This window comes from Oxyura jamaicensis, chromosome 14 (assembly GCF_011077185.1).
Source record: "Oxyura jamaicensis isolate SHBP4307 breed ruddy duck chromosome 14, BPBGC_Ojam_1.0, whole genome shotgun sequence".
Classification (NCBI taxonomy): Eukaryota; Metazoa; Chordata; class Aves; order Anseriformes; family Anatidae; genus Oxyura; species Oxyura jamaicensis.
Window position 1 is genome coordinate 16,738,581 of NC_048906.1, and position 13,393 is coordinate 16,751,973.

General features: G+C 38.0%; 1 protein-coding gene and 1 long non-coding RNA gene across 2 annotated transcripts in view; one reads left to right on the plus strand and one right to left on the minus strand.

Moving 5' to 3' along the window:
• The window catches only part of LOC118174184, a 74,646-nt gene extending 61,477 nt beyond the window's left edge, over positions 1–13,169 (plus strand). Inside the window, exon 5 of the long non-coding RNA XR_004754580.1 lies at positions 12,816–13,169. This is a non-coding gene — a long non-coding RNA (uncharacterized LOC118174184). The remainder of the gene's footprint in view (positions 1–12,815) is intronic.
• TEKT5 (tektin 5) overlaps positions 1–13,393 on the minus strand; it is a 31,059-nt gene that overhangs the window by 2,747 nt on the left and 14,919 nt on the right. Inside the window, exon 7 of the mRNA XM_035339344.1 lies at positions 1,543–1,697. Within this exon, the coding sequence (XP_035195235.1) occupies positions 1,543–1,697 (155 nt within the window). The remainder of the gene's footprint in view (positions 1–1,542; positions 1,698–13,393) is intronic.

Consider the following 13,393-nt stretch of genomic DNA (forward strand, 5'->3'; position numbering starts at 1 on the left):
TTATTTTTTTTTCTTGTTGTTAAATAACATGCTGACACTAGTTTATTTCCATACCTAATTGATGATGCAGCAGTAACTGAAGTTGTGACTGATCTGCTCCCAGAGTAAAGGTAAGTGCTGAGTTTATGCTATTGTGCCTAGAACAGAAGTTTTTATTTTTTCACAGCTGAATTCTTGCATCTAGAACAGGCATGATTTGTGTGATATAAAAAGCCACATAAATAAAACTACCCGAATGGATATAAAAGACTTCATATCCAAAACTATGTTTTATGGGAATGGATTTGGAAAGCAGAGCATTAAGTTGAAAGAATCTAATATGTGGATACACCGAAGGAAAAGTCAAGATCTGATTAAGGAGTTATGAAGCTGAAAATAAAATAGATATTGCATTCTGCAATTTGTGGGCTAAGGAGTTGGAAGAAAAAGTGAAAAGATGCCAGTACAATAAATTATGATTCACTGCCATTTCCTTGTTTGAACAGATGCTTTTTGAGCTGATAAAACATGTTTAGGAACAGTAATATAAATGCTCAGTTTAAACATTATGTACTTTATTAATCTTATTGTATGTGAGCTAGTAGCATGCAGTAGGATTTTGTTAGATACAAATGCCAAAATGGATTAACTTCCTACTTTCTGGAAAAAATATGCAAAAATTCTTGTACTGGACTGTGAAATTCATTCAATCTATGGGAGGAACCCTGCTGCATTATTTCTTGAGAAAACCCCCACAGAACATTTTGAAGATAGTACTCGAAATAAGATGTACTCGATAGGGTTCTCTTGGACACTAATGTGTTCCAAATGGATTGGGAGGGAGGGAGATAAACGGGATTAAATTTCAGAAGACCCTTCAGTCATTATAGGGAAGAAAGACCAGTGTCTTGGACACCTTCTTATATATCAAGGAGGACACAGTACACACTGTTCAATGGACAAGGATAGCACAAGGATCTCCAAGCTGATGCCAACATATGTTGGAAAGGCCCTACAGCTATACAAGCAAAATGCATGCTAGATGAGCTAACGTGTCCAGAGATGATACTGGAATCACCATATGGTTGGATAAAAGTACTGAAACTGAGTTCAGGCAGTAAGAGTTGCTGCCTCATTCTTATTTGCAATTAACTTTTAAAGGAGCTTGACCATTAGATAACTTTTGTATCAAGACAGAATTTTGTCTGGGAAAATATGCTTTTAAAATAAGGTATTTCCTGAATTGAAATCTTGGTGTTTCATCCTGAATGGAATTAAAATCAATTAATAAATCCCGCTTGGGCATGAGACCAATACCCCAAACATATGAACCACCAACAAGCAAATGAACTCCAAAGTGTCTTCGGAAAGGGTTTTTAAAGGCACATGCATTTGGCCCATTACTTCAACACAGATACTTGGATTTTAGTTTGTTTTTCCTCAGTTTATATTGTCACATAATTAATACAATTCTAACCCTGTTCATTTAATTCATTGTTGTTAAATTTCTCTTTCTTGAGTAGCTGACTGAGGAAGGGATGGGGTGGTTTGGCTTCTACTTACTGGTACTGAGGTGCATCACGGCAGAGCTCTATATTGGGTCGTTTAGTTCTCGTCTCCAGGCGTGTCTGAGCCACTTTCAGAGGGTACTCCTTTGCCATTATGGATCTCTCCAATAGCATGATCGTATCTTCTGTCTGGAAGATTTCTTGAAGTACCTGAACAAAGCAGAACACTTTTGTAAGCCTCGTGTGCATATGAAACCATAACTTCCCCCTGCTTTACACACTCCTATTGGAACTGCTTTGATTCTGGCATGTCACTTCCCTTTAATTTAGGGGAGGAGATTGCTATAATCTCACAGTAATCAGATGTATCTGTATAATTTGTTGGCTTGATCATGCCATTTTTTACAAAGGTTATACAGCAATCACACTTCTTAGAGTCAGAGGCCATTAAATGCCATTAAAGCATGTAATGACGTTGTTCCTGGAAAGCTGGATGGCAGCACTGGGCAATATTTCTGCTAAGAAATGCACCATTGTTTGCTGTTATAACATTAAGGAATTTTAAGGAAAACTAGAATATAGATGTATAACAAGCAGAAGAGAAGAACTGAATTCTTGAGAAGGGGAAATTTCAGCTGTTTTTTTTTTTTTTTTGTGTGTGTGTGTGTAAAGCCATTTTCATAGAGGCAATGTTTATAGCTCTAAAAAATTCATTTCAATTTTTACTTCATTATCTGCTTTTTCTCCTAAATAAAATAACTGCTGCTTGATCAGGGACCATTTTGCAGCATTAAAATTTCAACAAATTGCCACTTTCATTCAAACCTTCATTCAATTCTTATTTCCTTTTGCCTCATAAAAATTCAAAAGCCATCAAATACGTGCTCTCTGAAGTTGTTTCATATTCCAAGTATTTTGAGGACATTTGCTGCAAGAATATATAAGTACAAGCAATATTTTCATACTGAAACTAACTTCTGAAAGTTTTGAAAAGCCTCTGGGAGCTCTAAAGGGAAGAACAGCTTGCTTTAAAAGCTTATTCTCTCTAAATGGGGAAGGTATGGAGTGAAACATCATCAAAAAGAGGCCCACAGAATTAGAATAGCATAGTTTTAGTTGCAGAGTATATTATCATATACGTTATATTATTCCTCAGGATACTGTAACTGCTCTTTCCATTATTTTCCATACTGATGGAAACACATAAACTGCAAGGGGAAAGCTTTTCTCAGTCATAAAAAGAGAGAGGGATGAAAACATTTATATTCAGGTAATATTCCCTAGCCAATTGATTATTACATTACTTTAATTTACCATAATTAATTATAGCCAATATAGTGAACAAGTTTAAGCTTTTCCTATAGACAGGTTTAAAATGGAAGAGAACAAATTGAACTGATGGCATTTGTCAGCCAGTCTACTAAAATCAATGCAACTTGAATTTCAACAACCACTAAAAATGGCATAATGCTATGTGAGTTATGCTGCTGTTTAGATCTTGCCTACCTGCTAAGTTGCACCGTGTTAGCTAATGATGTATGTTGTTTAAAAACACAGTTAGTTCTTGCTGCTGAAAGGTTAGTTATAGACAAAACCCAAAGGGCTAAGGATGCCAGGAGCCTGCACCCCAATCCAGATCCTTAAGAGCTTGTTAGTGATGTGTAGTGGGGCAAGGTGAGAGACCTGGCTAGCAAACCAGTTCACCCTTTCCAGTAATGCCACTTTCCAACGGACCCTGAAGCAGCAGCCCACGAACGTTCCTGTTGTGATTTAAAGCCAGGTGAGTGTCTCCTCACTATAGTCCTAAGCCCTTTGGTTCTCAGTTGGGTTCTCATAGAGCAGGCTTGAGAGTATCTTCACCTGAAAGAAGCCTTTACTGCGTACAGACTGCTGGGGAAAAGTCTGGTTTATTATGAAAGGAACACAGTACGGAAGAAAGCGAAGTTCAGAGTAGTAAATCTCTCACTATAGTTTCATTCTGCACCAGGTCTTTCTTAAATAAATAATCACTGTAAGCAAGCTGTGTTTTACAGGGAATATTTATGCAGGTAGACCAGTGTGCTTTGGTGGCTGTTTACAGGAACTACTTATGGTAAGAGTGCATTGTTAGATATGTTGTTTTCTAACTTTTTTTTACAGTTCTACCAGTTACATACACACATTTCTGTAGTTTTGTTTGTTTGTTTGTTTGTTTTTAAAAAAAGACAGTTAATAAAGTTAGGTGTTTTCATTATGCAGAAAGTCCACATCTTTTTTCCCTGAAAACACAAAGGCTTTGGGTCTTTTGCTGCTTAGAAGCAGAATTAGAGTAGCTTGTGCTGTTGCCAGAACTTCACTATTTAGCAATTTGCTAAGAGAATCCTCTGTTTGCTTGTTGGTACATGATGAAGGTGAGATCTGGCCCCCAGGTAGGCTGCTGGCAATTAAAGGGATGTCGGGGAGTTCTTACAAGCTTGTCAGTCCTTTGTTCACACCTTTCACCTTCGTTGCCAACCAAAATATCAACCTGTGGGGACGTACCAAGGCTGCAAGGAAAGAACAGGCAGTGTGTTTATAGGTCACCCGCTGCTGAGCCAGGGCCCTCCTTTCCTGTGTTTATCTTACAGCTTCTCTCACTGCCGTGGAGTTTCCCATGCTACGCCTTGCTGCGTGCAGGGGGCCAAGTCCATTGTGCTGGTTTTCTGGTACCTGCAGTGAGGGTATTGCCTCTCACAGTCATTCTGCTTACCATTTATATTATATATATATTGTATATATAACATATATAAAAAAATATCCTCCAATTTACAGTAAATTGTAAGTAGATTTTCTTTTTAATAATAAAGTGTAAATCAAAGTAAAAGCAATGGAACAAAGTCACACACATCACCTCAGCCTGGTAAGAACAGCGCAAAGTTATGTTTTAATTTATGAAAGGATTGGGTGAATATTTGTTTTCTACCTATAATGCTAGAGAGAGAGGATTTGTCTTCTCAGTCCTGATTCTGAGTAAGACCTCTGTGGTTCACACTTTGAGCTTTGTTGGTGGTAATGTTTTCTCTCTTGGGCATCAGGTGGAAATCCAGTTTTGTGGAGGAAATCTACCAGTGAAACAGAGCAATTAAAGCAACCTAGAGCACTTCATTGGAAATGAACTGTCTGTGAAAGCAGCTTCCGCAGACCAATGTAGCAGTTTAGAAATGTGCTCATGTTATAGTAAGCATGTAATGTAGTCACTGTGCTACAACCTTGTCTCGTGACAGCATGAATCGAAATGCCATTTATTCAGGGAGTGGAGTTAAGTTACAAGCTATCTTGCAGGTAATTAATGCCAATTGTTCCAAGCAAGTTAAAGAATTGTAAGGAGATTAAAAGAACATTTTCTGATTTATTTTTTTTTTCTGCCCTCTCTCTCACAAGTATCTCGTGTGTATTCTACACATGGAAGGAAAACAGGAAGCCCTCAAAGGGAACTCAGCATGTGCTCAGAAACACTAACTGCAGCAAACTCTGGAAGCAGTATCCAAATTTATATAGAAGACCAGGCAAGAAATTTAGTAGTCTTCTGTATTTCAGGTAACAGTGCCAGAAATCATTATTTGGGCTATAGCAAACCATGGCAAGTCATACATGAAAGTGCTTCTGTTACAGCTTGGTGCCCTTTACTCTTGCCTTCTGCATGTGTGAAAAAGTTAATTACATTAAGATGCAGAAGGAACAAGCTGATTCTAGTACATACCATACTGAGCTGATTGCCCATGTATAATCTATCCTCAGTCCCTTAGGAGTGCCATTTTCAAGTTCATCTAGCAGAGAGAACTTTACAAGAGAGGCTTTGCGAAGCCACACTTCTCTTGAATCCTCTTCTGTGGCCACAGTGCAAGTACAACCACCAAACACAAGTACAACCACCAAACCACAAACCCATATATTTTGATTTCAGTAATGTTTCAAGTGCATGAATGTTGGTATTCATCAAACCTGAGATTTGTTTCTGTCCCTTCACAGCACTGTGCTGTGAGTTTGCATCTGGCTGGACCTTGTTGCTCACTGCACATGTAGAAAACACCTGGGTGTTATCTTAGCGATAGAGAGGCAGTGATAGAGAGTCCTTTCTTTTTAGAATACTAACACATAAAACTGGCATAGGACAAGAGTCTTGTATCTAGTCATAATTAGTGACTTATTGTGCTATTTAAAGCTTGCACAGCCTACAAATTCACACAATGTTTATGTTTGAAAAGGGCAAGCTCATGAATCTAAATAGAAAATGTCTTTTTATTGAGAATTCAGTAGTTCATTAGTCGTGAAAAGATAACTTTTATCTGAATTACAAGAACTCAGTTGTACATCCAACCCTTGTAACGTGTCTGCATAACGCATAGTAACTACAGAGCACCGTCATGCCACAGGACTTCAGGACACTGGAGCACTTTGTGCTTATACTGATGCCAGTGGTGGTCCACTAAAGCTTTATGCACAACCAAGGCAAATGATGAGTGCTACTGAGCAAATCCTAGTCATTTGCTTAAAAAAATAAAAATAAAATAAATAACTAAAAATTTAAACCTGCCTGTGAACTTAAAATTCAAATGTTAAACTATGCAGCCATCTTTAAATCCTGCCTGGCTGCCTATAAGTGGATGTGGTTTAGGTTCATTGTGTGTTCTCTTTTTTTTTTATTACTTTTTTTTTTTTAAAGTGCTGTCAGTTCAGGCCTACAGACTAAAATGCCCTCAGGGGAACCACCTCCAACACATCACAGAAGCTTTGTACTAACAATTTTTGATTACTCATTCAGGCTACACATTGGATAAAATGATTTAGATAATCTACTCTACATAAACGGATTGGTGGGGAGGATCACCAGATAGTGTTGCGCAAGCCTACATCATTTCTGGATGACCTCCAAAGGCAAGAAGCAAAAACAACAAATGCTGAGCAGTGTGTTCCTAAGAGATCATGGTGAGGGACTGGCTCAGGCAGCTGCCCATCCGGAAACCTTCCGTTCCAGGACATGAGGAAAGTTTTGTGCTGCAGCATTCCTGAGAGCTTTTAGAAAACTGCTCTCCTGCCACTCTCTCACTTCACCAAGGACATCAATTTTCATAGGCTGAGTACATAGAAAGACTGGAAGAAAGAGGCGCTAAAGTCACACGTTTCATCATGAAATCAGGACAACACAAAACTTTTTTCATCCACGTTTCCATATTTCAACCAATTGATTCTGTAAAAGTTTTATGTTTATTGTAAGTTACCATAGTTAAATAGTGTAAATGTGGCTGATTCACTTTAGAGCATATGACCACGTTATTTTGGATTAAAACTATGGTATCTTTCAATCTTTGGATTACAAGTGTAACCCAGATCTTAAATATGAAATGGATTAGAACAATTTTTACTTTCATATGATAGCCAAATTCTTAATAGACATTATCATGTTCTTTGCTCTGGTGTTTAGAGTTTCTTTCTTTTGAAGCTTAATTGCAGGTCATCATTTTATGATTTATAAAGTTTTGTTTGTTTATTTTTTAATTCAGATGATGGTAAGAAATAGTCCAGGAATCATTTAACAAAAGAAGACAAACATTTAATAGTCACACTTCTCAACAGAATGTAACATGAGCAGGTAATGACTCAAATAGTTTAACTGTATTTTAGAAGAGTTAGAATCATTTTGAGCAGTGGTTTTGTGCGTTTTTTATGTATATTTGTATGGGATGTCTAAATGCCACAGTTAAGAGAAGCAGCTGATTAGTTTGGGCCCAAGGAAAAGATCTTGAAATCAATGCATTGCACAATTCACCAGGGACATCAAGAGTCTCCACTGGATTTGTCTGGGCTTGGGAATATTGCAAGTTTTTATTTATAAAGCTTCATAACAATGGGAATAGGGATGGCATAAATACAGTCAATCGATCTGAAAGCTAAAGCATACTTTAAATTCTGTGTGTGCCAAAGGAAACATACAAAATCCCCAACATTTTCTTTATAACTGTCTTAAACATAACATTTTCACAGAAGAGAGAGAGGAGGGAAAAAAGGAAAGAAACTATTAGAATGTAAATACTACTTACAGAACAAAGAAGTCATTAAATATACATCTGGATATTTAATCTGTGTCCTTACTATCAATTTCTGCATGGTTTACCCATCTACCCCATACAGACTGAAAGAGAGGACCAGTGACTTTGATCCCTTCTAAAAAGCCTCCTCCCACTGAATTCATATATGCATTTTTTTACTTTTATCCTTGAAAATAATCCAATCAATTTCACATTTATATGCTGTTTCTATTTAACTTTTTCACTGTCCCTAAAATGTACAAGATGTTTATTTTAAAACAGCTTTATTAAAATTAAAGGGGGAGAAAAGTATGGGATCATTTAACTTGGGCTGGATTTGCAAAAATATTTTCAAAATAACAGAGGAAGACATAACTATACACAGGAAAATGCTTAACTATTTGTATACCTCATTGCTACATGTTTAACTATTGAAGGACAAAATAAGCCTCAGAAGTTGTCATATTTTTCTACAATTTTACACTGTTTCATGCCTTTGGATGCTGCAGGACTAGCATTTTAGGTGTATCACAAAATACTCTATTATTAATGTGGTTTTGCTAAACCTGGTCAAAATAACAAATGTGCAGTTTTAGTCTTGTGCACCCTGTTCTGTCTCAAGTTACTTCATCTGAGAGAAGGGTACACATCCCTTTAATAGAGAAAAGATGCCTCTAGAAAGAGATGGTGCCAGAGAGAAACTGCTATGGCTCGTGCAGCTGCTGATTCTTGTTAAAAATGAGATTCTTTCTAGTCATTAATGAAACATAAACCCCATCACACTAAGCTATGTAGTTGATGTTTGTCTCATGACTTTTAAAACCTGAAAATGCTTCTTTTCTAGACAAGCTACTACATACACCCATCTCTTGTTTTGGTACAAGACAGCCCTTTCTGAGAATAAGGAACTGTTGTATAAACATGTATGAGCACTGCTGCCTTGAACTAAATCCTGTTTCCTCTGGAAGCCTATATGAATTGCCTGAGTGCAGATGGGCTTCAAGGAAGGGAGCAGTAGTAGTAACAACCACCTCCATTTCTCATATTTAAATGTCACAGCATAAAAAAGTTGTCTTCTATATCAATGTCAGAAAAGGCTTGTTTTCACTTGATCCAGGCTGCCTTTACTTGGCAGCTGGAAGTGTGTCCCTTGGTGTGAGACTTTGCAAATAAAGGCACGTGGATTCATGATAATCTGAATGCATCCTGATGAGCAATGGCTCTCACTTGATTATGCTTATTCTAGCCTACCCCATTTCATGTTCCCCTTAGGCTACTCCATGAAGTGGAGCATTGCTGCATGGCATGCTGAGATGCCAGGATTCTCCACTTGCCCAGAGTTAGTACTCTGGTCTAGTCTATGCAAGTCTTTATGATTTAGTGAGACTAAGCAACCATTTTAAGAGACAGAAATCTACTTTTGTTTTCAAGTTAGTGTCTTAATTTTCACCTGTAACTTCTCTTGGTTTGTAGGTAATAGTCTAATGTGTATGTAGTCCCAGCTTAAATAATTATTTCCTCCTTCGAACAGGTTTTTCCAGGCAAGTCTGTGCTGCTTACGCCAACCAGCACACACCTTCCCAACCAATTCTGAGTCTTCATTAATCGTCTGACAGGTTCCAATATTAAATAATAAGATTCAATGTATACCCAGCCACCAGGAACAGGCATGAGAAACCGTAAATGACTCAGGTTTTAAGACATAAAATGAAGAAGAGAAAATAGTGGCAAACAAAAACACGCATAAAATTTATGTGAGGATACATCAGGGTCTGAGATGAAGGCCTATGTAGGGAGAGTGCCATGGGGAAGGTGCTCCCTCTTCTATACGCATGCTCCTGCTCACAGCCCTGCCTCCCCTCTCCTTCATGCTGCTTGAGTGGGCACTGCCTGTCTGATTTCAGGAGTTCTTTATGGCCCTGTTCAGAGCAAGGCCTTTTCAACAGCCATAGGCAGGCTCCTCTTAGAACTTCACAGATGAGAAGTTTGAAAATTCTTTCAGAGGCTGGTAGGCAGTTCCTGCCACTGAGGTTTTCCTGGTTTTCATTCTGTGTTTTATGCTTATAAACATAAGTACGTTTATGCTTTGAATTAGAAGTAAATGGTGCGAGTATAAAATGTTGTCTAGCCACTATATAAACATATTCAGTAGTTGCTAAGACAGGAAAGGTGGGTTGTTTTTTAATTTATAAATAAATTTAAATTTAATAAAAAATACTGTGTGAGGGATGGAAACTCTGAGAGGGTAACCTGCTTAAGAGATGGAGTAACTTACTAAAAAAGAATTCTGTAGGTTCTTCAGGTATAGAGTAAAATATATCAAGCAAAAAGGCAAGAGTTAATTTGCATCATGTATTGATGTGGTACACTGACCTTTCAAACCCTAAGGGTTAAAACAAAAAGAGGGGGAAACTGTTTTTAAGAGCATACATTCTCAGTGAACTGAATGGAAATACTCAGAATCATGGTTTCTCATTTTTTGGAGTAGGTGGTCATTTTTTCATGGTTTTACTAAACATGTATCTGTTTTTCTAGAATGTTTCTGATCCCTGTGCTTCCGGGTAGAGGAACAGCAAACCTTGCAGGAAGGGTGGTGCTGGGCAGCTCTGCCTCTGAGCATACAAATACTTCTGAGCAGAGTGCAGGTGTTCTGCCTTGCATGGTGCTAGCTGAGATAATCTGCTGTTTAGGCATGGTATAAATAGTGGTCTATGTAGATACATCACTTGCTGTCTGGTCTGATTCTCAGAGCTATTGTATGTAAACATCCTGTCCTATTGGGTATTTCCAGAAGAGTGAGGCCAAGGTAACTATTTATGTTAATATTAACTTTATGGAAAAGAGATGCAAACATATTAATGAGGGGCTGGCACCACAACTAAAGGTTTTCCTTCTTTTTGTAAAGATTTGTGTACCTTTCATATCAGATGTAAAATATATTTACTTTAATTCTTCTTGTCATAAATTGAATGTTTCTTGCAGTGAGGCATGAAGGCGCCATATCACTATCTCCTACATTGTATTCTGTAGGCTGTATTTTCTGTTCACCTAAAAATCAGGTTCTAGAAAAGCTCTGAGCCTCACCAGAGTTATACACTGTGATTAGACCCTTACAGAATATTTCCATCCCCAAACAACCACATCCACTGGGAGCCCAGTAACGATGAAACACAGTGGAGCTGTAGCACCTTTCTTGGTTTGGGAGCTAACCCTGACCAACAAGACAGCCAGGACTCCTAGTCTTCTGCCTCCAGAACCTCATATTTCTAGGGTTCTGCCATCCAGATTCTGGATGAACCTCATTTTGTTATGACCTTGATTAATCCTAGAATTGAGTAAGATAAATTAATGACAGAGTTGTGAAGCTGGAACCAAAACAGAAATAGAAAATATTAAATCTCAGGGTGAGAAGGAGGTTTTAGTTATCTAGCTGCCTGCACTGCCCACAGGATGTTAGTCAGTCCTGCAGTAATTCCTCTTCATAAGCCTGTGCCTGTAGAAAGAGCAGAGCTTTCAGGTAGAACGGTGATCCTGATTCCTGATGCTAATAAAGCAACCTATCTGTCGTAAGCTGTTGCAGTGATGAATTCCTTTGCTCTGAAAAATAAGCGCTTATGTTTTCCATCTGGATTTGTCTGGCCACTGATTCTTCTTTGTTTTTGTCTGCTCAAGCAAAGAGTCTTCTATTATAATTCTTTTGTCTTCTGTATATATATTTGTGGATTTAGCAAATTCTCTGCCCTACACAACAGTTACTTGGATAAACTAAATAAAGTGGTGTCATCTAGTGCTACTAACGTCATCCTTTTCAGCCTGCTATGGAGAAGGTTGAGGAACTTAGTCAAGCAAATGCCTGCTTTCCAATCCTTTAAGCGTTCTTGCAGTTGTGATGACTTCCAACTCCAAAGTTGCAGTACTGTAAACTAGACAGGGAAACTTATAAAGCAAGTTTTTAAGGACAGCATTTCCTTTCTGCATTCAGTAGATTGATGTTCAAAGCCATACAAAAGCACTTTAATCCCTCTTCACTGTTCCCCTATGCAAGTCTCTTCTGCTAGACTTGGAGGCTGTCAGCCTCGCCAGCCAGGCTCCCCCAAAGAAGTGGCAGGCAGGAAAAGCCAAATAGCAGGTGATGAAATTCCATAGTGAAGAGAACTCAGACAGTTTCCTGAATACATCAATGGAGTAACAGAGCAGACAGCAGCTGGACTGAGAATGTAGAAAGGCAAATAGGAATCACTGACAAACAATGCTCTTTAGAGACTTTCCTTATGCTGACTTGGAAACTTGATCTGAACTTGGAGCCTATTCAGTACTGACACTCAAACCAAACTCCAAGTAGAACAAAGGGTAAAAACATAGCTGCTCTAACACAAGACAAGCCATCTGTAAGTCACTAAACCATTCCTTTAGCTAAATGCAAATTAGTGTAGGTTTATAGTAAAAAATGTAGTGCAGCATGTGATATGTACTATAAAATGATAGTGCATATATGTTTTCATCCTTGTGCATTGTCTGATGATGAGAAATTAAAAGCATTTGGTCTTGTTTGGACTGATTTTGATAAGAAAAAGAAGCAAAGGCTGTGCCATGCATTTGATTGTTGGAGTTTTTGCTCCATTGCTCTTTAAATAATTTTCTCAAGTTTGTTTATCAAGTGCCTGTCAGGAAGAGTTCTTAGGTGCATCCCTTGGCCTTAACTGAATTGGGAACTGTATATAGTTAAGGCAAACTATATGAAGTCATTCTCTGAAGAATGTGTTTTGTTCATGTTTTTCTAAATATGTCATGTGGATGCTGTGTAGTGGGAAACAAGGTTAAATGCTGTGACAGAATCTCAATCAGTTGCAACAGGAATATTCTTGGGATCTGCTATTTAATTGTGTGTCAGTAATTCAAGGTAAATGATGTAGGAACACGGTAGAAACTGAGGTACAAATCCACTAGAAAGGAGTACTAGTAGCAGACAAAACACTTATAAAAGCAGATGGACTGCTGTGTAGTCATTACTCAGAGTTGTACAGTTTGTAACCTGAAATGGAGACATTATGTCATTGATGGAGAAGGTCCTGGCAAAACTCCTGGCATAATGCTTGACAGAAGTAAAAACAACAGGATACCTTCATTGCATAGAGACATTATGTGTGTCTTTTGGTAAAAAGAACATACTTAGCTGGACATAAAGCAAGACAATATCCTATAATAAAACTAAACAGATGTAGTAATAGATACGATTTTTCTTTACTTTTTTTTATTTTTTTAATATAAATGTGGTATTTTTTAGGAGGAGGAAGAAGAGCTGGAAAGAACGCTAGGGAGCGTCCACACAGAGCCTTCAATAGCATAACTGTTACCAGCTACTTGTGAACTAGAATGTCTCCCCAGCAATTCTCCTGGACAGCAGCACTGTAAAGCAGCCCTGCAGGCAGCAGCACGCAGGTACATGATGCAACACACGCAAACGTCCACTAAGGAGAAAATTCTAGCTCTGAAAAATAACAGGTATAGCAATCTCCATGTGATATTTCTTACTTTGCCTGCATAAATTCAGAACTAAGTAAATCTTGTTCATTCCTGTATTTGTTTTTCCAGTTTATTGTTTTCCAAGCAATAAATGAGTAGCACTCTGTTCACATAATCTTGTGTGTGATACAATACTGTCATCAAGCAAAGGGAAGAAAAGCAGGAAGAGAGAGGCTATTTACCAGTTGAGAACAGCAATACAACAATGTTCTAAAGGATTATTACAAAAGCAATATCCATGTTCCTTTTGGCAGTGCCTTTCCCTAAACAGGTTTGAAGCAATGGCGTTCTTGCAGAGAAAGTTAGGATCATAAAAGGGTGGCTGTAAGGACAGCCTAC